Raw genomic sequence first — 27,340 nt, forward strand, 5'->3', positions numbered from 1 at the left:
CTTAGCCCGCCCCTCGCGAGCTGGGCGGGAGGAGGGAGCGAGTGCCACGTCCCTGGTGCGCGGGGCTTTGTGCGGGGAACAGCGCCGCCACCGCGCCCGCCGCGGCCATGGGCGGCTCGCAGAGCGTCGAGATCCCCGGCGGGGGCACCGAGGGCTACCACGTCCTGCGGGTAAGGGCGCGGGGAGCGGGCGGGCGCCCAGCGGCCGTGGGCCCGGCGGCGGCTCTTGGGCCCGGCGGCCTCTCCCTCCGCGGGTCCGCGCTCGGGCGGCCTCAGGCGCTCCCCGGGCCGGGCGGCCCCGCCGCGCTTCCCGCCCGGCGGAGGAGGCGCTCGGGCAGCGGCGGTGCCCGCCGGAGCTCCCCGCCCGGGGCTTCGCCTCAGCCCGCGGGGCTGCCGCGGCCTGGCGCTTGCCCCGGACCGCCTCACCCCGCCGGTGGTGGGCTGGGCCGCGGCTGCCGGGCAGCGCCGGTAGCCGCCCCGTAGGCGCCCGGGCGGCGTTATCTCGACAGGCGCGTCGCGACATGAATCGCAGCCGCTCCGCCCCGCGCCGGCGGTGCGGGACCCAGCCGTGCTGCCGGCTGCGGCCGTGCGGAGGGCAGCGCTGCTGCTCCGCGTAGTGCTTGTTCGCACCGCGGCCGCAGAGCCTTGGCTGGGCGTGCAGCAGAGTGCTTCGGTAGGCTGCGTTAAAGGTCTTGTGAGCAGCTGTTTGCAGGTCCCTTCGTTAACGTGTGTCCCGCTCGGTGAGCGGGGCGGTGCCTGGGCTGTGTCCGTGAGCCCGGTGCACCGGGCCGTGCAGTAACTTTGCCAGTTACCGATAGACTTGCCCGCACCGTAGCGCTTTTGCCGCTGCAGCTGCACCGTGAGTACCCTCACTGCAGGCACCGTGCTGGGCTAGTTGTTTGTTGGCATAGCATCCTCTCGGGTCAGCTCTCTGTCTAGAGCAAGCCCCACGTTTCAGACATGTGAAAGAGCACAAGACTTCAGCTCACATGAGTTAGTACTTCCGTGCTTGGTCTAGCTCGCTAGCAGTCATTTGCTAGTGGTTATTTTTAAGATTTCATTAGGTGCTGGAAAACTAGAGAAATGTCAGAAAATCTTTTTAATTATTGGAATAATTTGTTTGGGTAGGGTAGATAAATGAAAAATATGTGTTAAAAGGGCATGAAACAAATGAGCTAACATTGTTAAGAATGACTATAGGAGCCAAGTACAAGTTGCCAAAGAGATGAGCAAACTGAGACTGTTGCAAGTCACAGGCTTCTTACAGTGAGACTTTTAGACTGTACATGTTGGCTCCCTACAAAACTGGTAGCAAGTATTTTGCTCTGCTCGCTTCATACAGGAGCGGAAATACATACAGTAAGTGAACAATACAGTCATTAATTTCTGATGTAATTTTTGCAAATTACTTAAATCTTTTTGGCTGTCTTTGCTAATATTCAGCGCAATATCACTTTCACTGTGAGCTTTATTATCAGTGCTCTTGTAACAGGAAATAGGAACGCTTCAGGACTGAAGCGCTGTTGAAGGAAAGCAATTTCATCATGTGCATACTTGACAGGAAAAGTTGCAGTGGGTTGCACTGCTGGGGTTTCTTGAAAGGTAGCTTTTTTTTTTTTTTTTAAGAGGGAGAGAAAGTTGCAAACTGTTTTGTTGCCCTGGTGTCTTCATAGGTAGACCTAATAATCAGTCATTTGTTTGACACAGTTCTTACTTGAATATACTTTTATTTATCATATGTGCTTTTGCTGTTTGACTTCTACTTACTGATTCATGTCATGCTTATAAATAATTTTTAACTAGTACTTCCAGACTGGTAGCATGCAATGCTATTTACCTCTAGGAATTTTCTCCTTTGTTTTTCTCCTCCATAAGTTTCCTTAACGTAAGTTGTGTGGCTGCAACTGTCTGACTCTGTTGCTCAGTATGCTTTTTTTTTTCTTTTTCGCTCTTCAAAACAGAGTGAAGGAAAGTTTTAGTAACTTTCTTGTTCAGCAGTGTGAAACTGCTACAGTTTGCCCAGGCTGTTGTAATGACTTGACAATTTCGTGAACTCATAGATGATGTCTCAACAACCCCACGCAATGCTACAGGTTTGGGGAAGAGCAGCTGGAAAGCTGCCTGGTGGGAAAGGACCTGGGGGTGCTGGTTGTCAGTCAGCTGAACATGAGAAGGCCAAGAGCATCCTGGCTTGTATCAGAAACAGTGTGGCCAGCAGGACAAGGGCAGTGATTGTCCCCCTGTACTTGGCACTGACGAGGCTGCACCTCAAATACTATGTGTTCAGTCTTGGGCCCCCTCACTACAAGAGGGACATGGAGGTGCTGGAGCGTGTCCAGAGAAGGGCAGCGAAGCTGGTGAAGGGGCTGGAGCACAAGTCTTATGAGAGGCAGGTGAGGGAAATGGGGATGTTTAGCCTGGAGAGGAGGTGGCTCAGGGGGACCTTACTGCTCTCTACAGCTGCCTGAAAGGGGGTTGTAGCATGGTGGGTGTCCATCTCTTCTCCCAGGTAGCAAGTGACAAGACAAGAGGAAACGGTTTCAATTTTGCCAGGGGAGGTTTAGATTGGCTATTAGGAAAAATCCTTTCACTGGAAGGGTGGTGAAGCATTGGAACAGCCAGGCTGCCCAGGGAAGTGGTGCAATCACTGTTCTTGGAGATACTTAAAAGGCATGTAGATGTGGCACTTGGGGACATGGTTTAGGTATGGACTTGGCAGTGTCAGGTTTGCATTGGACTTGGTGATCTTAAAGTCTTTTCCAACCCAAATGATTTTATGATTCTATGTAAGAATTTTTATCTGCATGAGATTTGTATGCTACTGTGTTACATGCTGTTCTCCCTAAAAGATACTGAACAGCAAGTGCCCAAAGTTTAGATTTCTAACTTTTACTTGAGCACTTTGGTTTGTTGTAGCGGGGGTACAAACATGTTGCCATGAAGAGATGACTTATTTTTGAAGGAGGCTCACATTTTAAAAGCTCAAGTTAAATTCTCAGTGCTAAAATAAAATTTGATGCTAATATAGGGAACCTTACTTCCTTACAAAAAGCTTATAAAGCTTTTTTCCTCAAAACCTGGGTATTTTTTAAGGAAATTCAATACAGTTTTATAGTGTAATGTGTTAAAATAGCTGACAGAAATAAAATAGATTGTCAGACCTAACAGGAATTGCTTATCCATGATATATAATGAAATTTTATTAACAATTACAGAGTGGGTGGAAGAACTAAAAAAAAAAAACAAACCAACACGATTCCTTCAGCATTTTGTTGGTAATAAATATTAGGAAGCATTTCTTATGTGGGGAAAAAAATAAGTTTCATAGCTTGTGTTCCTTGAGAATTGTGTATTTAGTGCTTGAAGCTAAGCTTCTGAAAGTTTTAAGTGGACAGTAATATAAGATACCTGATTTCCAGAAGTGGTGAGAGCCTTCATCTGCCTCTGAAAATCAGGGTTTCCATGCCTAATGCCATTTATGGCAGACTTCTGGCTCAGGACTTAAATTTGTGACCATTGTGTTGCTGATCAACCTTATTAAAATGTGTAATGTACAATATATACTGTGTAGGCATGAATTGGTAGTGTCGGGAAAGGTGTTCAGCAAAGAGAAACTTCATGTTATTTACCAAAGAAGAAGTATCTTTAGTAACGCAGATTAAAATTAGTGTCTTGACCTTGAAACCTTTCCCCTGTTTAATTCTTGACAGTGAATTAAAAGTGGAATAATTAGCCTGTAATCTATGTGCTCAGCAGCCCTGCTGTCATCTCAGTGAGAATCTGAAGTCCTGCAGCACTATACAAGGCTGAAAGAGCCGTACAGCCCGTATCTGCCTTCTGACATTCACCATTCTGATAGAGGTTTTCTTCGCTTGCTCTTAAAAAGCTCTGGGGGTGGCAGTTCCACAGCTTCCCTGGATAGTCTGTTCCACTGTGTTTCTCTGCTGTTGGAAAGTCGTGGCATTTACCCACAGGTGTCTGTAACTTATATGTCTGAAATAACAGCTGGGTTCGAGAGAATTAGGCTTCCTAAGCTGCCACGGATGGTATTTTGCCTGCAGTGGCATCTGTTGTAAATGGTGTTACTTGATTATTTTTGCAGTCCTTATTCAATTACAAAGGCAAGCTACTGAATACCTGCTTGGGGCATACAGCAAAGCTGCACAAAGCCAGATTGCTTAGGAGGCCTAGAGTTTATGTACGTATACGTGGAACCTTTATTTCCATCATTAATAAGAAGGTTTTTGTGCCCTTGTATTTCCTAAGGTCCCTGGTTATCCTTTGCTGATGTTCCTGAAAGAGAACCGTGGCCACAGAGAGCTGTGGTGTGCGTTTGGTACTGCGCGATGGTGATGAATTTGAGTATGTCACCACTTTAAGGAAGAGACGTGTCAATGTGGAATGAACTCAGAACTTCTGTTCTGCATTTATGGGACTGCCAGGCATGAAAAGTGCTTTTCTGTCAGTGATGTTGGGCCAAACAAACTAGGGAAATAGGGAATTTTTTGTGACTGAACTTGTACGTGGCAGCATGAGGAAATGTGATGGCAGCATGTGATGACAGAAGGGATGCAACTACATGCATTTGAGGTGCATGTATGATTGATGTAACTGCGAGAGCTTGATTTCTTTTAGATACAGCTTCCTGGTGGTTTTTACATGCCCACTTAGAAACAAATCATGCAGAAACATTCAGGATTGTGATTGATTTGGGGGAAGGTGTTTAACATCTGAAGACTCTTTTGCAAACTAATCGTTTGGAACTTGGAAACGCTTGCAGTCCATCAGTTTGGGGCAGACTATAAATAATTTACTTAGAACACCAATTCTGTACATCCCAGGTATCAGTGAGATTGACACTGATGGATGCTGAACATACGTAATTCTCATTTATTGTAGGTGCGCCTTCTCATTTTGAAAGATTACCTTATTGAATACTGGTCACGTTTGGTTCGCAGTGTTCAGGGTGTAATTGGTAGAGGCAGTGAGGTAGAGGTGTAGGTGATGGGGGAGGGATCTTGTGTCAGGGTGTAGGGGATTTGTGTTTGGGTTTTTCAAGAAGTTCATCTGGAAGTGGAGGAAAATCTCTGAATAAAGAGTGGACCATGTCAGGACAGCTTTTGCAGCTGACCTAGTGGCTGAGTGAAGTCTGGCGCTTCATAATTTCAAGGCCGTGGCATATGTCCAGTCCTAACAATCTTACATGTTATCTGAAGAAATACATCGGTTTGCTGGATTTGCTGATCTTTAATGATGAGGTTTAGAAAGACATGTTCTGTCTCTTAACATTCCTGTTTTCCAGTAACTTCTGAAAGCATCTGCTGATTTAAAGCCTTTGTCAGACTCATTAAAGCAACAAAATTTAAGCTCTTATATGTCATATGCAATAGGTGGTGGAATGAGAGAGACCCTATTAAAATATTTTCATATCATCTCTGTAAACTGAGGGATGAGCAACAAACAGCACAAGCTCATTCTACATTTGCTACTAGAAGAACAACATTAGAGGAGAGGATGTTTTGGATGACTTAATTACAAGAGGAACTTCAAGCTTGAGAATGTAATTATGGCCCATATCCATAGAAGACCAGAGTTCTTTAATTCTGCTTTCATGTAACTTTTTTACTTCTAAGCTAAAATTTTTGTGGATGTTGTTCTGTGGTAGCTCTACATTACCAAAAGTTTGATAGCTAAAGTTAAAATGAGCTCCAGGGACAGTCCACTAATGTCATATCAACATCCACAATGTTTCTATGCAGCTAGTGTCCAGAGGGTCTGCTACGTGGAGCTGAGCTTGTACCTTTACCCTGTTACCTGGTGCACACCTTGCTGTCTGGTTGTTCTTGGCAAGAGGCATCTTGAACCGACAGATTAAGTAATGTGGAGACAGTAGTTTGGATCTATTTAGTGGGACTGCAAGTTCCTTTGGTGACTGAGAGCGCTGTGGTTCCGTACAGTTAACACGTGGCAGAGAGGGAGAGTATCTGTACCCCTCGTTGTAGGAAATTATTTCCAAAGCATGCAGACCTCTTGAAGAGACATTTCTGCAGACGCACTTCAAGTTCTAATTAGAAATTATAAATATGGTTTTGAGGATGCTATTGCTGCATCAGTGATTTTTATTACTTTTGGATAATACTTGTTTCATACTTTTTTGCTGTTTACAAATCTTGGACAGCAATCAGTATGTGTGATGTGATTCTGGAGCTATTGATTCAGATTATTTTTTTCTTTAATAAATGTTTAGGTTATGTGACATTAATGTTCTAATCTCCTGGCATCTGTTACAGAAATGTATCCACAAGTAATCTGGGTTTTTTTCCAAGCTCTGATTTTGTGAATGTGTTGGGCAGAGGTAGATAGACTCTTAAGAGGACAGTTTTAGTAGTAATTGAGCTTTTTTTTTTTTCATATTGTAATATTTTGTTCTAGATGAGTCATATTAAGAAAACTCAATTCCTGCAGAATCAGACCAGTATTTGAACAAACTAGCAGATTTGTACCCGGTTCTGTCAGATGGAATAACAGGTAATGTAAGAAACCACACTGTAAAGGGTAACACTTTTTAGATCTTCTTGGAAGACGAACATAGCACATAAAAGAAAAAGCCAGCGGGTAAAATGAATCAGTATACAAATAAAGAAAGATAGCCTTTACTACAAAGGCTGTAGGAAAAACCTGATAGCCATACTGGAGTTACTTTAGTCTGTCAGCAGTGTGTGTAATGGTGAAAAAACAACACTGGCAAAATGTCTGAGTTACTCCATTTGGAATTAAAAGCTACTTGAAACTTCTGGGCGTGGCGTGTATCCTATACTTAGGCCTTGTCGTGGTGGAGTGGTTTAATTGTTTGAGCTGCCATGGCTGCAAAATTGCACAAGTCCCTTTTCTTGCAGCTTGTTGGTATGTTAATAAATCATCTGTTGTACAGATGCCCTCTGTGTCTCGAGAATGTCAACAGGTGATGTTTAATCATGAGATAACAACAACCTGTGCTTGCACAGATGTGACTCCTTTTCCTCTAGTAAGTATAAGTTAAAAAGCAAGGCCCAACACTGGTGTTTCTGTGGAAAGATACTGTGTTTTAACCAATTTTTTCAGAATTCATTGAGCTTGTCCTTTGATCATAATTTCCTTTATTGAAATAAATATCTGCAGCTTATGTGCTGCAGCTGTTACGGAGTGCTTGTCCCAGGGAGTGGCTACTGTTGTCATTCCTCAATGATTTATAAATTACTGATTCTTTTTAAATGTTTTGTGCTCTTTTTTCTTCCCCTTTTTTTTTTTTTCTTTTAAGGGAGAGATTTTTTGGTCCAAAGGATTATATTTGAACATTTACAAATTGTACACAGAAACATCAGTAGCTTCTCGAACTACAGTTTGCACAAGCAGAAATATAATTCTAATCTGTAGATCAGCATTGGTACACATCTTGCTAAATTCTTTTTTAACTTTGTTAGGTACAAGAAAACTCACCGGGGCATAGAGCTGGACTGGAGCCATTCTTTGATTTTATTGTGTCCATTAATGGTTCAAGATTGGTAAGTGTGTTGCTGTTTTATAACGCTTGAATATAAACAATGTGCTGAGGATCTTATTTTTATAGGTAAACAAATGCATTTGTTTTATTTAAATGTATATACTGTTTCTCCTTAGTTTAAAATGAGAAAGCCTAACTGCATCAGAAATGAATTTCCTTCACGCTGTAGTTATAATTCTATCAAAAATAGGTGAGTAAGGATGAAAAGAATAAGGATGCAGACAAACAGACATGCTCTCTGCAGACATCTGAGCCAGCAGAAGACTGTACTGGTGTGCTTGTTAGTGCCCCCCTAGTTCTGTCTGTAAAACTGTTTGTATGAGAGCTTGCAAACTCAGTTCAGTCAGAACAGGTTGATCGAAAGAGCTGTTATCAAAGCTGTTAGCTGGGCAGGAGTCAGGGGAGAGAGTTTTCAGGCAGAGCTTTAGTGAGACAGCAAACCATCATACCAGTGGAAAAGAACAGCTGTCGTTAAGCTCTTCCATCAGTATGGCTGGATTAAAGAAAGCCTCTGAAAAGCTCCAAGGTGCATCGTATCACAGGTTTAATTCAAGTGCTTTCATGTTTGGAACGTGTGACCTGTTTATTGTGAAATCCAGGTTTTCGCCAGAGTTGTATTCTAGAGGTGTGAAGGGACTGAAAGCTTGTTATACTATAGCTGTAGATACATATTCTGATACTGCATGGTGTTTATAGGACCTTTGAAATATAAAAGCAGTGCTATAGAACTGGATGCTTGCTGTGTTAAAACACTAAACCAAGCTCTTGTTTGAACATTTGCAGAATAAAGACAATGACACTCTCAAGGACCTGTTGAAAGCAAATGTTGAAAAACCTGTAAAAATGCTGGTGTACAGTAGCAAAACACTGGAGCTGAGAGAAACATCAGTGACCCCCAGCAATATGTGGGGTGGACAGGGCCTGCTGGGTGTGAGCATTCGCTTCTGCAGCTTTGACGGGGCCAATGAAAATGTGTGGCATGTTTTGGTACGTACGGACTTCCAAATATTTTTCTTCAACACTGCTTACTGTTAAACTTTATATTTTTTACTGATAAGTAACTTGCAAGGGGGTTTACAAGCCATGAGACCAAACTGGTCTGTTTTGTCTTCATTGATTTTGGGTTTGGAAAGACTTTTGAACTAGAACTGTATGTCTGTTCGTATTTTATCAGATCTTGTATTTACATCAGTGGGTTTGTACAATACTCAGAGCTCCTTGTAATGGTGTCAGAAGAGACTGTTATCTAGCCACTGTTTCACTAGTTCAGTGACTGTTCTACTAATTGCATTGAAAAGTTGACCAGTTTGTCTGTCTGATTCAAAACTTGTGTGAGGTACATATCTAACTGTCCTGCTGCACCCTGACATGTAGCATTTTGTAACTTTCCATCTTAAAACTAGGAGGTGGAACCAAATTCTCCTGCTGCATTAGCTGGACTTAGACCTCATAGTGACTATATCATTGGAGCAGATACTGTTATGAATGAGGTAAGTATATAAAAATAAGATTTTGATTTTAAAAAAAAAAAAAAAAGGTTGTACCAGGGCAGTTTGAAACATCTCTGGTTCTGTCTCTTTCAGTGCTAATGGATGTAAGTTAGTGCAAAGAGGAAGAAGCTCTGGCATGGTGCCTCTTCCTTGTGCTTAAATGCAATTCTGGAATTAAAAATTGCTCTTAAATATCTTCATGAAGTCAGATAGAAACTTTTTTTGTACTCTAATATTAATATTTCAAATAGCAGATTTGAAATCTGTGTTGTGCCGCATACCTTGAGTTGCGCTAGCAAAGGACATATTAAAGTTGGCCTTGTGATAAAACAGCAGCACTGCAACGATTGCAACATGTAGCAGTTACAAGGTTCTGTTCCAGAAACTTAGGACTAGAAAGATGATCGTTCTAATGTCAAATGATAAAATAAGGACAAGAAAGCCCTTACTTGTTTTTACTCCTTTGCAGTCTGTAGATCTCTTTTCCCTTATTGAAGCATATGAAGCAAAGCCATTAAAACTTTATGTGTACAACGCAGACACAGATAATTGTCGAGAAGTGGTGATTACTCCAAATTCTGCCTGGGGTGGAGAAGGCAGGTAAGGAGACAGTGTGTTATGGGGATGACCACCTTATAGCACTAGCCTAAAAGCTGCTTGCTTAAGTTTTCTACAAACAGGAAAAGTGTTGTTTTATCAAAGGCATTCTGATATAATAAAGTATATATTTCCTTGAAATTCAGGTTTAGTTACTAATGTGTGTGTGTGTATTCTCACAGTAAATTAGTTAGTGCAGAAATGCATAAAGTGCGATGGTTGCTTTCTGCATTAGACTTAAGTACTCATTAGGCTGTAGTATATTCTTAAAAAGTATTGTGCAGTAGCCAGAATAGAGGATTGCAAATAACTGATGAGAGTTAAATGCCTAGCTGCGTACCTGATATAGCTACTTGGTTTAAATAACAATGAAATTTATTTTGTGCTAAATATTTATTGCTAAAAGCTACATAATTTCCTTTAATTTGTCTTGTATTGATTGTTTCTCCATAGAAAATGAGTCAATATTTGGGGGCGGTGGGAAGGGGAAAGTTGGACAGAACTTACCTTGAAACTTGTTGGCATCTTGAGTCATTTGTTCGTTGTTTGCTATGGAGACTGTAGTTGTAAGATCACTTCACTGACTTTTAAATGTTCATGTTTTAAAAGCCTAGGATGTGGCATTGGGTATGGGTATTTGCATAGGATACCTACACGTCCATTTGAAGAGGGAAAGAAAATTTCTCTCCCAGGACAGTTGCCTAGTGCATCTCTCAGTCCCCTCAAAGATGGCTTCACAGAGGTAAGTGTTAGCCACTTGTCTGGCTTGGTAAAAATGGATTATGATGTTGTATTGCTTTTGTGCTTCTGTTGGTCCATTACAAACCCTAATGATGTAACTTTCTTTTTTCCTTTCGATAAGGTTCAGCTGTCATCAGTTAATCCCTCAGCTGCATTACCCCCGGGGTCAGCAGGCCTCGAGCAGAGTCTTTCAGGACTTTCTATTAGTTCACCTTCAACTACTGTCAGTAATGTTCTCAGTACAGGTTAGTATGCAAGTAACTGATTTCTGGAATGCATGGGGTTTTCTGACTTCTTTTGCATCACAGATGTTTCTAAAAATTTTATAGAAGAAAGAAAGAGAAAATTTTATTCTCTCTTCTCAAACTCTTCCTGGCAACAAAGTGCTAGAGTACTGTAATTGTGCCCTACTTGCTCACAAAATAATAGCAAAAAATTCTATCAGAAATAAAATACATATTATTTAGGATACTGTTTTTCTTTATTAACATTTTATAGTTAAGGCAGGTAGTAATTCTCCTGCAAGCAATTATTTATTTGCACTTCTTGAGGAAGGGAGCTGAAGTGTTGTATGCTTAAAATTAATGTTTTCCTGTGTACTCCTTCAGGTGTTCCAACGGTTCCATTATTACCACCACAAGTCAGTCAGTCCCTTACCTCTGTGCCACCAGTTAATCCAGCAACTACATTACCAGGTGAGTAGGTAAAATTTCTTAAAATGTTTCTGAAACAAAAATCTTAAGGGAGCAAGGGAAGGGAGCTGTCTTTTCCACTGCTTTTTGTGGTGTGGGAGGGTATAACTTCATGCAACTTGCACGTGTCATGGTGAAGATCTCTCTACAACCTCTACAATGTTAGGAGTTTTGGTTTGGTGGTTGTGTGGTGTTTTTTTAAGAGTAGGTGCATAGGGTGTCTGTAGCAGAGAGGATTGAGTTGGCAACAAAGTTTACAATCATTTACCTTTTAGGCCCCCCTGCACAATAGGTGCAGCATTCAACATTTCTTAGGAAGGTATTAGCTTTGATATTGGCAACATTGCATGGATATATTGTTACTTTCCCCAGTTCATAAATTGTATTTTGCAAAAATATTTTTGCAAATAACTTCAGTTTCTGGTTTGTCCTTTGCACTGACATCATGACAGAAGGAAGATCTGAGAAGGCATGTTTTGCATATTTTTTGCTTTCCTTTCACCTATAAAAGTTTTCCATTTTAGGAAACTCCTTTTTAATACTCAGTTTGATCATTCTTCCTAGCATAAATGGAGGGCTAACAATATAGAACTGTATGTTGCAGTTATTCTTTCTGAATTATTTGGTAATTTAAACTGGTATAACAAAAGTAAGAGTCTGTCTACAAAGTAGTGTGCCTGATAATAATGAACATTTCAAGCAGTAGTATTCCCGAATTTTTCCCGAATTTTTCACAGTGGGTAAGATGAGGATTGTACAGGCTTTTGCTGTGTAGTTGGTGTGCTGGCACAGAACTGTCATGCGTTCCAAAACACTGAAGGAGTTGTATTTTATGTTTTGTATGGTATGAAACAAGTAGGTGAAGATGTGCACAAAAGCTTTAAGTAATGCTTGGAGGTATGCTCCGTAACATAAAAAAAAGTGTGGTAGAGCTAAGTGCATGCAAACAAGGGCAGCGAACTTAATAATTTTGTACTGCTTAGATAAAATGGCGAACTACTAAGAAGTTCAGCTTCTGTTAACGCAGTAGTCTTCTCCAGCCCCCTACCCACCCCTTTCCCCAAAATATGGATTTTCCTTTCACCTTGTTCTGAGTAGTATTATTTTTTGAAAGCGGTTAGAATATTTTTTGCCATTTGCAGCCACACTAGTGAAATTATAAGTATTAAATATACAGGGGTTTTAAAATTTGAGTGAATTTGTGTGAAGCTCAGCTTTTTTCAGATTTTTAAAAATGTTCAAACCAAAGTTGCTTGTAGCTGAGCTTTAAAGCACTTTGAGTCAGATTATGTCAGTCTTTGTGGCTAATTGAATTCACAGGTAGGTAAAGGTAACGTTTTTAAATGAAATTCTATGTATGGTGGCCTTGCTGTAAGACTTTTCTCCATCTTATTGCTGTAGTATCAACAGTTTATTTCAGAATTAGCCTTCTCTGAGCTAAACGCAAAGTAGGAATAGAGCCCTTCTCCCAGAAATGCAGCTCATCTAAGGCAGGAATGTGTTCCATAGCAAACATAATGATCGAAAGGGGTGTGTTGTGTTCATCATGTTTCTCTTGTTTTCAGTCCTTTCTGACTTTGAAAGTTACTTTGTCTTGCCTATTCTATATATTTTTGTGTTTAATTCTAGTTATAACTAAGTAGAAAGACTAATAATAATCAAAATTAGAGATCAGAAATACTATGTATTTCATCCTATAATTATGTTATGCCATTCAAATTAGGAATGGAGGGCTTCTGGTACGGTGCTGCAGTGAAATAACTACCTTTGTTAAAAGCTGAACTTGGAATGCAAATCTACTAATTCCTTGAAATAAAATTCCTCAAAACAATCTGAAAGGTTGGTTTATACATTTGTTAGTCCAGACTTCCTGCAATAGGTGTCTGTTTTCACTATACATGTTAAAAGCTGAAATTCAGGTGAATTTGCATTCTTAGATGTAAAAATGATAATCAAGATGTAAAGCAATATAAAATAACTTTAAGTGATCAATAAGATTTCAGAAACAGAAAAAACCCAGTTTTTTCAGCTGTAATTTTTCCATTCTTCTTTTAGGTCTGATGCCATTACCAGCAGGACTTCCCAACCTGACTGATCTGTCCAAACTTAATTTACCTGCACCACACATTGTTCCAGAAATCATACAGCCTGGTATGTGCTTCTGTAAACTGAAACGCTGTAATAGCAGGTCTCTCCTTGATGGTCCTTGATGCTTTCGCGTAGAGCCATCTGGTGGAGTCCTGAAGAGGATAAATTGAATGTTTGCTTGAGATGGGAGTTGACGGTAGTGCCCAGACTAGGTAGACAAGGAATATGTCTTTAGAGAAACTAATTCTAAACCTGTGTCTGTATGTATTTGTTTCTTCTTATGTTACTTGATTTATGATCTCAAAAGAGATTGTGCCAAGAGTGAGAATATATAGTTTTATGGGTAGAAGAAAATATGAAGTGTTTCCTTGTGTGCTAGAAGATGAGATGGAAGCGCCCTGGCTGAATGCCAGAAGTACGAATGAATACTGGATTTATGGGTTTGAATGAAACAAAACTGCTGAAAGTGCACATGGAGGAAGCAAAAAGAAATTGGAAGCTTGTATGAAATAAGGTTCTTGTTAACTTCTTGTTTCTGGCAGTTTCAGTGAATGCCAGAAGAATCTAATCATCAGTATTAATGCCCTAAATACCTAGTCCTCTGGGGAGGTAGAAGCAAACAAGAGTATTCTGATTCTGCAGGTCTGAAATCTGAAAAGTATCAAGCTTGAAAGTAGCCTGCTGAGTCAGTGCTGCACGCACATCATGTTCACACTAAATTCAAAAAGCTTCCTCCTCTCCTAGAGTAAATAGATTAGAGAAGATAAAAATTTGAAGCAGAGATTCTCTCCAGATCTGTCTGTGGTATGCAGCACCTCATTGGCTTTTTTTTTTTTTTTTTTTATTTCTCCTTAGGTTTGCCATCCCTTCCCTCCTTACCACCTCTGAATCTAACGGGAATAACACCTCTATCAATGCCACCCAAATGTGTTCCTCTGCTTCCTTTGGTCACAGAGGCATCTACAGTGCCTGCGTATTTGCTTCCCTCCATTACTCAAGCTGGGAGCTTTACTGTCAACCCTGGCACTACTGTAAATGTAGAACAGACCTCTACGCTCACCTTGGATAGCGCTACCCCGACTTGTAAGGCAACTATTGTTGACAGATCAAGTGAATCCTCTACAGTTAATAAGAAAACATCTGGAGTCACAGATACACAAGCTTCTAAATCATAACTCCAGATCACTCTCTTGGATTGGCTTGGTATCTATTTAGCCATGGGATACATATTTGAAGAGCAAGCTATCATTAATTTCATACTAGTTTGTACTTAATCTTTAGGAGTCGTGTAAATAATATGGAGGTATAATAAAAATAAAAGGGGGTTTATAAAGTGTGTGTGGTGGGAGGGGAGGAAGAGTACTTGTATGTAACCAAAAAAAAAAAAGTCAACGTGGTAAATAGAATTCCACTGCCAAACTCGGAGGTATATGTTTTTAATATAGGGTGATGGCCTTAGCCTGCTAGGCCTGTCCTTGCTTATAATTAGCAATTTTTGCTTCTGATAGAAATGAAGTGGTTCTTGCGTGTAACATTTACGTACCATAGTTCTTGTTCTTTGCAAGTATCTTGTTACTGCAGTGGGGATGAGAATGTTTAGTTCAAGCTGTAAATTTTAACACTACGAAACTGCCACCTAAAGATATTTCTATTAAAGTTGCTGAGTGACCTGTTAACTGACATCTCGTTATTCAGCTTGTATGCAAATCTTTATTTTTAAGCTCTTGAGAGATGCTCAAGCCATGTTTTGTGACCACTGCTGTGTTGTTTCGTACTCCCCCTGTAAAGTGGCATTTGGAAGGGAATACAGGATATGTTAAATGTAGCACACAATTTGGCACTTCAAGACTACTGTAAGACAAATTAATGGATTAAGCATACATAGAGCAATAAATTCCTGGAATTTTATCCTTTGTGTGAGAAAATATCACATTTATTTGTTTAATGCTTAAATTCTCATTTGACTGTTTTTAGCTCAGCTCTGTAGCCCAGATCTGTGAAAGGGCTCCCCTCCAGAGGAACGGATCCAAGAGGGAATGCCAGACTTAATGGCAAGCAGGATCAGCACTGGCGGTTAGATCTGTTGCAGCAATGAGTCATGAAATCTGCCTGCATATGATTCATATTTGGCTTTTAAAATTGATGTTCAGGATGAAAGCTGTAGATCAGCTGTAGATTCTGTAGTTGTATAAACTGCTGTGTGCACTGTACTCCAGGTGACAGCCTTCACTCCTGCTACCAGGTACAGTTTATGTGGAAAACTCTTCTGTGCTACTCCAGTCCTTCTAAGCTAGTGGGATTTCATTTATACATGTCTCCTACAAGTGTAATCAGACTTCAGCCGTATCACCAGCAGGCTGGAGCTAAAGTCTGTCTCAACAGCCGCATAATACCTTTTGGCAATTCTGCTGGTCACTGCAATAGTTGTTGCATCTAAGTGCTGATCATAACATCTCAAAGAACTAGTTTAAGTGGAAGCCTTATCTAATACCTTTTGTCCTGTCTCATCTCTATCACTTAAGTATTTGTGTTTCCTCATTGCCTGTTGTGTCAGACCCCAAATACTGTTGGGTTTTTGTTTTTTTCCACACAGTGAGCAGTTTCTTTTCTCAGCTGCTTGGAGTGTGAAATCCCTCTGCCTTGTTAAGTAGGGGGCTCACTGTTTCTCAGAATGTACTTTTGGTTTACCTTTGTAAATCCAGTGTCACATACCTCAGAATTAAACCTTGGCTTGAGAAGAAGGATGTTCCCTCTTTTCTTTGCTGTATACAGAGAAAGGATGTTAGTATTGAGCTTCATAAAGTCTCACAGGTTAAACGGTCTTTCCTGTAACTTCCTTACTTCCACAGCCAGTCTCCTCATCAGTATTGTTTTCTAACCCAAGAACAGTAGAAATAGAAGTTTTGTCACATACCAAATCTAGAGCAACTGCTGATCATAATCAGATGCCTTGAACTAAAATCCTTGAGTAGTTTTTTTTTTTATTCTTACTGTATGGCACAGTGTCCTTTGGAGTAACATCTGAAGTTAGTTGGCATGTTGCTATGCTTTCCAACAGCAAGCTGCAAACTTTTGAAGGTGGTGTGGTGTTGTGTTTAGCAGATAAAGAAAGATGCTTAGTCTGAAGTCATGCACTTCTGTTACCCATTGTAAGGTCTTTTGCTGCTGACTATAGATCCAGCCTTTTCACAGGTTTGAGAGCAGTGGAAGTAAGGCACGTGAGTAATTCTGCTCAAGTTAACATGACTTCACATTTGGAGATGATTCAGTGGTGCAGATTTTAAGCTGTAATCTCCCCACCAAAAAGTCAAAAACATTGGGAAGTCAACAACTTCCCACTTAAAATAGAAGCAAGGACCTTGAAGTCATATTATTGCATTCTGTCCCTGTTTTTTAACTCCTTCAACTAGATTTAATGAAATCGTACCTTAATCACTTCTGGCAAGGGTCTCTTAATGACGACTTTTTCCCCCAGGAAAGAGAGTAAGGGGAGGATCAGGACTTCAGATACACCAGGGGACTGACAGCCAATGTAACCTTGTTTCAATTTCATATATTCAGCTGTTAATGAACAGTTATGAATAGGCATATTAGCTTTATTTAAAACATTGACACATGGAGTTCTTTAACAAGTACTGACAGCAGACAAGAAGACAGATGTACCATGAACGTCTCCAGCCTTGCATATAATTAAGAACCATTAACATGTGTGTGACATACTGTAAAATAAGTAAGGTAGTTTCCTGCTCTGCCCAAGGCTGCTCTGGGGCAGTGGGGTTCAGTGGTTGTGAGTGCAGGGCCGTCCCTACAGCTCTGCTTGAGAAACTCCGTGAGCACGTGCTGAAGAGGTGCATTTTGCAGCTCGAGGCTCTGCTGCCACTCCTGGAAACAGCTGCTCAGGCTGCAAGGTCAAGGTAGGAGTGTGGACGAAGCGTTAATGTTGAATGTTTCAGAGCTTTCATGGGGTTATATAGGGGGCTGTTTCTCAGCCCCTGACAGCCATCTTTCAAATCAATCCTGTCCAACAAACCCAGTCGCAATCGGAGCTGCATTTGTTCCCTGGAAATAGCTGTGCAGGGCCACGAGATGGCGTGCAATAGTTCTTGCTGAATTTACGGGATTAGGCTCAGCAATGAGGGAGGGTGGGTGGTTCCCGCCCCCGCCCAGCAGCAACTGTAGTCAAATGGATGCCAGCTGGATGCTGAATGATAGTACTTTAAGGAATCGCACATAACTAAACCAACTGATTTGAAGGCTGAAATGGGCTGAGCTTAAGCTATTTCTAAATTCTAGAATTTTGCTGGCAGTTTGCTGACTTAAGCCAAGCTAACCACGGGGCAGAGTGAAAGTTTGTTTTGAAGAAAGCAGATCCTTACAGGCAGGAACCTGTTCAGGATACCATCATGCTGAAGGAGAGGCCTGGGTAATATTTCCAACTTCTCAGTGATGCAAGTGCTGATTATGGAATTAAATTGAAGGGAGCAGGATAAGAATAATGTTGGATTGTGGCACCCTTTCTTGCTCAATTATACACAGGCTTTGGCTGCACTAGTCAAATAACTGCTTGCAATCGCTCCCTTCCATGGAGGCCCCACTGGCACCATGCTCAGATTCTTTGGTTCATCAGTTGGACACGTAGATTCAGTCTCATTTTAGATTTGAGTCCTGCAATGGTAGGCAAGAATCAGACTGCAAAATAGTTATGAACTACAAACACTTACAGATGAAGAAACAATCTCCTGCTTTGTAGTCATGCTCTGTACGTTCTTCATGGTAGCGCCAGTGGCTTAATACTTATTTGTGCAACCCAGCCCACTATGTCTTGCACTGTGCTTCAAGTTCTAGCAGTAACTTTAGCTCAGAAAGCAAAAATCTTCATACTGATTTGCCTGTAACGTCTGTGGTAGAAACTTTTCTTAGCTGTGGTATAATGGGGAGCCAGCACCTACCACAGCACAGTTTTAAAGTTAAAGACTTAAGGTGCAAGAACCAATCTCAAAAAAACCAAAATCAAACAACCCAGCACCCCAATCAAACAGAAAACTTCATTTAGCTCAGGTGAATCTCCTAACAGTCCTGCCCTGCAGCCCTGCTGAAAGTTAAAGCATAGCAATCTGCCATTTTGTAGAGTATCTAAGTAAGAGATTTACAGATGGTGGCTAGAGAGTTAGTAAGCTGAGCAAGGAACAAACACATCCTTTTCCAGAAGCCTCAATTGGTGTTTATCCTTAGGCCTTGTGAATACATTTTGTTGCCAGGGTGCAGCTAGCAAATCAGAATTTCACTTGGGTGGATGACTGGTGTTTCTTAGGAACAGCCTTTGCACATTATTTCAGTTGCAAGTTAGTACCAAAGAGCTGGTTTTGTGCTATGACATACTTGGCATAACTGCATTAAGACTTAGAGTTCAAAGGCAACAGATCTGGCATGTGGAGACCTGCTTTGGCTGAGAAAGGTTAGGTGGGGTGCATGGTTTTGCTACCTTACGGCAGGAAGGTGCAGTCCTGTCTCTGTCCATTGGCCACACGCCTGCCTCTCCACTGCTTGCCCTTGCACCTGGAAAGGCAGAATTTTGCTGTAAGAGGAGGCTGCAAACATTACTGTGCACTGACGAGCTGACTATAGCCCTATCAACTAATCATATTCTCAGCCTTGGAACGCTCATCCTGTGGGATCAAAAGGTAGGTTTCATCCTTAGTTGTGCAATGTAGTGTTTTTAATCTCTGAACGGTTTCCTGTATGAGGTTCACAGTTAATCCATCTTAAAAGCTGTATGCCAGCATTGCTCAGCTCACCCATAAGGCAGAGCTTCAGAGACCACAGAGGTCAGGCTCACCTTGGGCAACCCATGGCAACCGTGAGAGCCACTTCTGCAAACAAAACAACCCATTTTAATAACAGTCCACTTGTCTGAGAGCTGTTTACTCTGCCAGCAAGTGGTTGCATATTCACATACTTTGCTCATGGCCCTTGCAGCTTAGGTGAGCTATGAAACTCCAACAGGAGCTAAAAAAAGGAAAAGAGTGATGAACTCCAGCTGCTAAGTCTATAATCAACATAGGCTTGCTAGTTGTGTAAGAAAATACCGCAATGTAAGATTACAATATTAGCAAAAGCGTTGCAGAGCTATAAGCTTTATGTTTGATGAGGGGCAGTGGATATAATGGGGTTCACTGAGGGTCAACTGGTCTGGACCTTCTGATGTGCTGCCTGGATCCTGCTCCCTGAAGATATCTCTTCCCAGCCCTTACAACTTATCAGTCAACATCCTCTGCTGGAAGCTTTCATGAACAAACAGCTCATCTCAGTGTTTTTTCTCCATTAGAACAATCACAAATAACAAATCTTCAGCCGACACCACTACATTCTCACCTGGTATAACAGAAATTAGCTTCCAGTTCTTTGCACTGGAGAGAGGCAGTGCATAGAGACAGTTCCGTAGCTAAGATTTGGCAGTGAGCATTTGCTACCATCTCACCTTTAACCTTCAAGTTGATTTCCCCTGAAAATCTGTTTTCAGAGGCTTCAAAACAGTCTTTAAAAACAAACTGAAGATTTCAAACCTCCCATCCTGGCATTTCTAAGAACCCATTGCAAGGGCTTGGAGCTGTGCACGTACCATGTGCTTGGGTTGGCACCTACCATCAGTCAGCGCTTAAACAATCTAAACAAAGAATCTGGGAACAGAAGCTAACTCAGAAAAATAGTATAACTTAAGAAACATTAGAACTTGTAAACAAAAGTTGACATTTTTATAAACAGCAGCTCAGTATTAACAGTTACTAGGCATCAGTCAAGTTTTATCAGCTGTAATGCTAAAAGCTAGAACTGTAAGAGCAGGTATGAGAAGCTATTATTGCACAACACTGTTTATGCCCTCAGGTGTTTGTGTTCACATGAAACAGGGAACAGAACAAGTGTGGTCCCAGGCAGTGACACTACTTTACCAAAGCTCAGAAATCTGACAATGGGAGATGTTTTTGTACATATAAACAGTACTTGGGTAAAACCCTTTTAGAGAGCGACTGCAACTGCTAAGAAAATAGAAACCAACAGGAAGTCTGCGTATTGCCAAACAACATGCTGGGCACTGGAAATGGCTGAATTTGTAAAACAATTACCTTTTGTTTCAAGGTTACATTTTTATTTGAAACAGATTTCTTACCCATCTTACCAGTAACACCTATTCAGAGAGAAGACAAAAAAAGCCAAAAAAAACATACTTGCTTTCTGGGTAGTAACTGTTTAATAATGAAAAGGAACTTACTGTTCCTAACTCACTTTTTGACTGCTTTACTGCAAAAAAATTGTAACAAAAATAGGGTTTTTCTGGATTGCACTGTGCTTCTGAATATTTTTAGCCTAGAAGTACGCATCATAAAGGAGTAGGAAGACTGTGAGGAATTTGGGGTGAAATATCAAGAACTCTGAGGAACTGAACCAAATATTTTTCAAATGCTCCTTGGAAACTGCCATACGTCACTCATATGGAGGCATGCTCACGCATCTTTACTTGGCAGATTCACATTGATGGGGTTCAGTATAAGCACAGTCTGCTCCAGAGTCTCACCAACTTGCAGAACTACTTGCTTCAGCCTTGAATCCTGCCCTCGCAATGCCTACCTGTCAGCCCACAAACTTCTGCCTTCAACAGCTCACCACCATCTCTCACTAAGTACATTACTAGTGTATTACATTCTTTAAAGGACTTGCTGCCTTGACAGCTGCTGCCATATCCCATGCTATAGAAGTAACACTTCAGAATAGGGCCTGAGGGTGTATGTGACCTGTATCATCTTCCCTCTCTTTTCTCTCTTCACCTTATTCCCCATGTAATTTCTAGATGTGGTCTTGCAGTATCATTCAGAAAGAGTTGTTAAAAACACAGCAAAATTTCTTGTGGTGTATAGGGAGAGAGATGCTGAAGGAGAGCTGTTAAAGGACAGAAGCCAGATGGCTTTCCCCTTACTAATCACTGCATTTGGCACTCTGCTTGGCTACTCCACTGAGCAGAGAGGTCCTACTGTCACCCCTTGCCTAGGACTCATTTGCCATCCTCCCATGGCAAGTTCCCATGCTTTTTGAACTACTTCTTCTTGGACGTCCCAAGAAAGAAGCAGAAGTCAGCACCCACATCGACTGCCTGGTGTACTCTGCACACCCTGGTCAGCCCCTCTTCAGCTGCAGCCTGTGCTCCATGTCAGAGCTCTGCAGCTTCTGCAGAAGATGAGGTCTGGCCTGGGGGGCGGATCATGAGTCAGCTGGTGGGCAAGAGTGCCCACAGACATTGCCCCGCACCGACACCCAAGGCACCACATCCCATCACTGTGAAGGCACAGCAGCAGTTTTCAAGAGTCAGATTAGCAACAAGCAGCTCACTCACACTCACATCTTTTGCTTGCTAAAGGTGAGGAACCACACTGTCTTCAAGGAAAACTCTTCAAAGGGATTAAGAGTAGTAGAAAACTGTTGTTACTGCACACAGGGCTGAACCTGAATAACCTTTATGACTGATTGTGATGCTGAGAACAGCTCATGAGCCCAGTGCAGTTTCAAGTGCAAGGTCTTTGCTCCTAGCCCCCTGTGCTATGCAAGGGGGGACATTGGCTGTTTAAACAACAGGTGCACATCACTAGAGGAGGGTATTTTTGATAAGTCTTATATGCATTTCCATATAAAGACTAGAAATGTGCTTTCTGAAACATAGACAGTATTTAAATTAATTAGGCAAATAACAAATAATGCCCTCAGCCTTTTGCCTGCAGCAATCTCTGAGTGCTGGGCATATGGCGCCTTTCCAGACCTCGTGCAGCCAGTGAGGCAGAGCTGCTGATTATTATTTCACCCACCTTTGGCAGGAAATAAAACATCTGTTTAATCCTGACAGTGGGACTCCCCAGCAGATAAACTAAGATGGTTAGAAAGGAATGTAATTGAAAATCATGTTTGAGATATCAGAAGGCATTGATGACAGACTTTTCAAATCTGACAAGACTTCAGTCACTGATATTTTGAGAGCTGTGGGATTTTTCATGGCTGTAGCCAGTCAGGACCTCTGTTTCACAGCTCAGAAGGAAATCTTGCTTTTGAAAAAGGGCATCTTTTCAGCTGGACTCAAGGGACAAGTGGTTGTGGCTCTGGACTGCTCACAAGTGGAGCAGCTGTAATCGCTGCTGCTCTCAGTCCCTCTGGTTACCAATGGTATTTCTCGTTGCTGTTTAACCACAAGGCAGTGTTAAGTGCTTTGAACACTTGGACTATCAATGTGGAAAAGCAGCATAAGCACACATGTCATTCTGTGAAATATATAAGCAGATGAAGATATTTTTGGGGGTGTGGAACAACTTCTAAAATGATCTGTTCCCCTGGAAAGTTAAAACCAGTATTATTGACTATGAATGAGTAGCCAGTGGGCTGACTGAATACCTCAGCTAGGCAGTGATGAAGGGGAAGCACAGCCGCGTGTTTCACCTCCTAGAACAGCAAGAAACGCCTAAGCAGTTGAAAGAGGCAGCCTCAAAAAGAGGGAGGGGTATTTACTGCAAGTGATATAGCTGGAGTGGTCCAGTAAAACTGAGCAAAAGGAAGTTTAGACCAAATGCTTGTAATAATTCCTATGTCTCAGATTAATGTGCAAAACAGTCTTAGCAGGGAAGTGTTCAAATCGCCTTCCAGAAAAGGGCAACCCAAAGAATAAGCCTGTGCTGAATTACTGGAGCAAGATGAAAAACATTTGCTGTTTTGTGGGATTCATCTCACTCTACCCTCTTCATATCCAGCAGAGCCTGCTCACAGACACTTTGAACTGGTGCTCCTCTTTGAACTGGTTTGGCTCAGTGGGTGGATGGCCATTTAGTTAGCAATGGTCACTTTGGAGGGAGGAGGGTTTGGGGAATCTATTCTATGGGCTGTCACTGAGAACAGATTCCAGCTGGCTGCAAGCACTCCCACTAGGATGTGAAGTCTTAAGTGTGAACAGCGAAGTCTTAAGTGAATGATGCTTCTGAGCGCCCTTGTCAGCCAGTGAGCTCAAGCACCTTGGCACACATGGCAGCACTGAAATGTACGGTCTGTCACTGTGCTGCCTCTTAGGAAACAGCTGATTTTGCTGCAGTTTGCAGCAACAGATCTGGACTAAGACCTCCAAAAATCCATTTGAGGCAGTAGTACCTAATAAAAGGAGCCTGAGTCCAACCAAAGACAAACTGAAAAACAAAATGGGTGAACTCGACTTTGCCTATTGCACCCACTTCTCTACTGGCTTTGACTGGGTCCAAAAAAATGTCCAGCCCCTGCTGCTGCAGGAAGCTGTTGTCCTTTGCTCAGCCATTAAAATCAGCTATTGGAGCAGAGCTATAAGAGAGGCTGCTGCTCTGGTGATGGCCTCAGAGCTTTGAAGGCCAGGCAAGATGATTACCATCTTCCACCCTGACCTGCCACAGTATGCCCACTGCAAAATGTCACCAAGAGTTCCTGTGCAAGCTTCACATTCCTGGATGAGTTGGAGAGCATACTTTGGGAAGGAACTCAAACTTAGTTCATAGTGGTGGATTATACACCTACTACGATTAAAACTCCTGCTGTGTTTTGTTTCCCTAACTGGAAGTAAGGGGCAAGCTTTTCTTTCCCGTTATGATCTTTGTAATACTGTATGAAATGGCATTTTTTTCAAGAGTACACTGCAAAGAGTGCCTTGCTTGACTGTTGGCCACACATTCACAGGTGTCTTTTCTGTCAGTTATTGATGCTATCAAGAAAGCTGCAGCCCTTAAAAGGCTTCCAGCTGAATTTAAGCTCCAGGCCATATACTTTCTCTCTGCAGGGTAACTTTTACCATCAAATCTCACTGGAACAAGAACGCTTTAAAACTAGGAAAAAATGAATGAGGAAATCAGTGATACCAATTATACAGCAAATGAAGATAAGTCCCTCTGTCTCATTAGCACTGTTTAATTATGCTTGGATTCAAATTCTAAATATAGTTCATAAGCATTCACAAGGGCAAGTGTTTGCTTCCAGTGTTGTAATCCTGTCCATATCTAATACTTCCCTCTCCTTTAAGATCAACAGTTTTAAGGACCTGTCTACTTGAGTCATAAAGAAGGAACATGCTGACATGTCACCCTTAGAAGTGAAAATGTTGGTTAAGCAATGGTTTATGTTTGACATTTGCATTGCTCTGAGACTCCAGAGGTCTCAGCTGACTTTTCAGCTTCCTGTACTAGGTCTGTGTGAACACATGGAGAGAGTCCTTGCTACAGGGTCCTACACGCTTAACAAGGCAGAGGCAGTATACTTGCAATATGCTTGTGTGTATATATTAATATGTGTATGTGTCAGTCTGTCTATCTGTCTGTCTACGTCTTTAAATGCAAAGCATTAAAGTTTGCAGGAATTTGAGTTATTTACCCAGTCTAGGTCAAGCACTTGACCCAGTCCATCCCTCTTTGGGATTACTTTTAACCTCTTTACCAGTTTATCACTGCAAACCTGGTAACAAATATTATTTCTAACTACTTGGTCCAGTTACTAGTAGATTTCAGCAGGATTTGAGAAAGCCCCCCCTAAATATCTGGGTCTTCTGCCAAGGGGTTTAGCTGAGAAAAAGTGGAGACTCACTCCCTGGAGAAAAAGCCTCCAGAGCCAGTTCTCTGCTCACCAAGAGGAAGCCTACCCTTAGCCCATGGACAATGTACCTGTCCAAAACATCAGCAAGGGAGTTACTCCAATGTGAGAAAGGTGAAGATTAAACAAGCATTTCTGCACCAGCCAATGCTAAAAGGAGGGAATGGGGCAGTTCAGTGGGGAGGAGAAAGCAAACACCCTTTTTCCCTTCCCAGTCTGGTTATAAATTCACAGTGTTAAGAAGCTCCATCTAAGAAGACAAACATTTCCAAAACATCATCAGCATTTCTCAAAGCACAGTGAGTGCAGACATGCTGCCTAGCATGGCACCAGTCTGCTAATCCTTCATCAGTGGTTTTGTTTGACTCTGAAATACTATTAATTAATCTAACCACATGTAAAGACTATTGATCAAGTGAGAATTTTACTGCCCTCGAAACTACAAGTTTGTTGCACTTATGAAAACATTTTACATTTGCATCCTGGATTCATACGTATCTGCCAAGAACAGATGTAATTGCTTAGTCACAGTGCACAAAAGGCATCTGATGCTCAGTGTAGGCTCAGCTTTGGGTGTCCAAAGGACAGCAAACATAGATGCAGTATTAGATATGAGCTTCAGATGCTTGAATTTGTGCAGGACCTATAGGAATAATCACTTTCATGCCCATGGGATATGGGATAATTAGAACACCAGGTTCTTCCTACATTAGTTTAGTCAAGGAATGCTTAAAAAAAATGGTGTTTTTTTGTAACTCCTACGCTCTAGAGGTAATTATGCAGAAGAGGAGCTGAATGCTTAAATGCTGGTAGCACCCAGATTGCTGTGATAGCAGCTGTGATTATTGATGTTTCTTGGAAATTTTGGTTCTGTGTAATCCCTCAGCAGACAGTACAGTCCAACATGGACTGTGTGCTAGGTCTCTCTCATATGCTAAAAAAAGAATTGGCTTGGTCAAGTATTTGCGTGATGGCACAAAAGAAACACTAAACTAACCAGCTACCTGAGGGCCCCACAGGAAGTGGTGTTGACTCCCAGGGGGGTGTTTCCTATGTCTCCTACTGGTGGCTTTGCCTGCTGCTGCAAAGCATCTCTGCTGTTTGCTGTCGGGTGAAAGATCACCTCTCCTCATCCTCTTGCCCTCCTCTGAACACAACTAATTTTGGTCAGTGAATGAAGCTAGTATGCCACCCACAAGGGCAGGATTAATAGCTGTTTTGTGGAGGAATGCTCTTTGTTCCAAGCTCTGGCTGAAAAGTTTCCTCCTTGTCAAACCAAGCAGAGACCCACAGACAACACTGAAAGCAGACTCTAATCTCTGGCAGTTTAGAGGGGTGTAGTGCAAACATGAAAGAACATAACTGCTGGATGCAACTCATTGCTTTAATGAGAACATGCCCTTGGGGTTTATGACAAACAAATTCCAGTTGCTTTATTGCATTGTGTCTGAATTTCCCCCTGTCGTTTCAGCTGGATACAGCACACTGTTGGATCGTGCCTGGAGAAGGAAGCTATTTGTGTAACTGTGGATGGAAGGAGAAAACCCCTGGCAAGATGTCCACACAATGAACAATTGAGAATACTGGTAGGGTAGCCTCATTAAGAGAGGTGCTCCTCCCAAGGGAAAGCCAGAGCACCAAAGCCCAGCTGTGAGGGTAAGCCTGCCTCTGGGGAAGCCCCTCTTCCTCCAGGGGCTCTAGAGGGAGCACAGCCTGGCAGCGGGGCAGCCTGAGCTGAAAGTGAAGACCTGTCCTGCACCAAGCTAAGACACTGCCATTTCCAAAAGTGTCTCTCCCTCTGCTTCCATGCCCACCTGCGCCCACACCCATGTGGCTGCTTGCAGCCTTGGGTCAGCTCTCAGTCCTGGCTGAGAAGTAACCCAGGCAGAAAGAACGCTGCATTTTCACCCAGGTCTGCCCGCTGATGAGACCTAGCACACAGCTGCATGGTGGATGGTCTGGAGGCAAGCGCAGCAGTGGGTGTGCAGAGCTCAGGGGTGAGCTCTGGGTTAACTTACACTGATGGCAAGAAACACATCTCCAGCTAGGACTTTAAACCTGAGTGGTATCAAACCCTGGAGGAAGACCAAGAGCATCATAGCTCTCACACTTTAGCCCAGTAGTATAAAATAGCATTTTTCCCTCCAGACACACAAATGAGTGCAAAACATTTTAAATTATTAAGATAGACATTTCTAACACACAACCATACCCTAATGAATCAACTTATGTGAAGTACTTGGATAATTTTCACATCAAATATTTGCCTTAGGTCAAAAATACAACAAAATCTTTAATGCTAAAAGGATATTTAATTGCCCTAAAACACAACAGCCATGCTATTAGGATTAGTAACTACTACATTATTTTAAAGTGAAAAACTCTCTTGCAGATCATATACTGTAGTAGCTATCAGTTTCTTTCACCATGTTAGAGATCAGTTTAGAACTACATCCTTTCATTAATTCAACTTTATCAGCACAATGTCCTAGGAATAACGTGTTAGAAATCATAAGCAGTGACCATCACAAGGAAATGTGTGACCTGAAAATGATGAAATGATACTTC

General features: G+C 42.0%; 1 protein-coding gene and 1 long non-coding RNA gene across 3 annotated transcripts in view; one reads left to right on the forward strand and one right to left on the reverse strand.

Annotated features, from left to right (window-relative positions):
* On the forward strand, nucleotides 1-15,055 carry GORASP2 (golgi reassembly stacking protein 2). Of its 2 annotated transcripts, XM_037397310.1 has the most exons (11): nucleotides 59-170; nucleotides 6,432-6,527; nucleotides 7,460-7,540; nucleotides 8,323-8,526; nucleotides 8,943-9,029; nucleotides 9,499-9,629; nucleotides 10,236-10,368; nucleotides 10,489-10,612; nucleotides 10,976-11,062; nucleotides 13,115-13,210; nucleotides 14,003-15,055. In XM_037397310.1, exons 4-11 carry the CDS (start codon nucleotides 8,383-8,385, stop codon nucleotides 14,320-14,322), a joined length of 1,122 nt encoding a protein of 373 aa, XP_037253207.1. In that variant the 5' UTR covers nucleotides 59-170; nucleotides 6,432-6,527; nucleotides 7,460-7,540; nucleotides 8,323-8,382; the 3' UTR covers nucleotides 14,323-15,055. The 2 variants fall into 2 exon arrangements, with proteins under 2 accessions (XP_037253206.1, XP_037253207.1); XM_037397309.1 differs by lacking the exon at nucleotides 6,432-6,527 and having other exon boundaries at nucleotides 1-170.
* Nucleotides 14,595-27,340, reverse strand: part of LOC119152266 — an 18,455-nt gene continuing 5,709 nt past the window's right edge. The window contains exons 3-4 of the long non-coding RNA XR_005105743.1: nucleotides 18,630-18,703; nucleotides 14,595-17,812 (exon numbers count right to left, since the gene is read on the reverse strand). This is a non-coding gene — a long non-coding RNA (uncharacterized LOC119152266). The remainder of the gene's footprint in view (nucleotides 17,813-18,629; nucleotides 18,704-27,340) is intronic.

Source organism: Falco rusticolus, chromosome 8 (genome assembly GCF_015220075.1).
Source record: "Falco rusticolus isolate bFalRus1 chromosome 8, bFalRus1.pri, whole genome shotgun sequence".
NCBI classification, from domain to species: Eukaryota; Metazoa; Chordata; class Aves; order Falconiformes; family Falconidae; genus Falco; species Falco rusticolus.

Bases quoted from the DNA above. Each gene is read 5' to 3' on its own strand.
- GORASP2 (XM_037397309.1), top strand. From the start codon at position 108: ATGGGCGGCTCGCAGAGCGTCGAGATCCCCGGCGGGGGCACCGAGGGC. The intron at 7,541-8,322 runs GTAAGTGTGTTG...GAACATTTGCAG, and splicing joins CCATTAATGGTTCAAGATTG to AATAAAGACAATGACACTCT. The intron at 8,527-8,942 runs GTACGTACGGAC...TCTTAAAACTAG, and splicing joins AAAATGTGTGGCATGTTTTG to GAGGTGGAACCAAATTCTCC.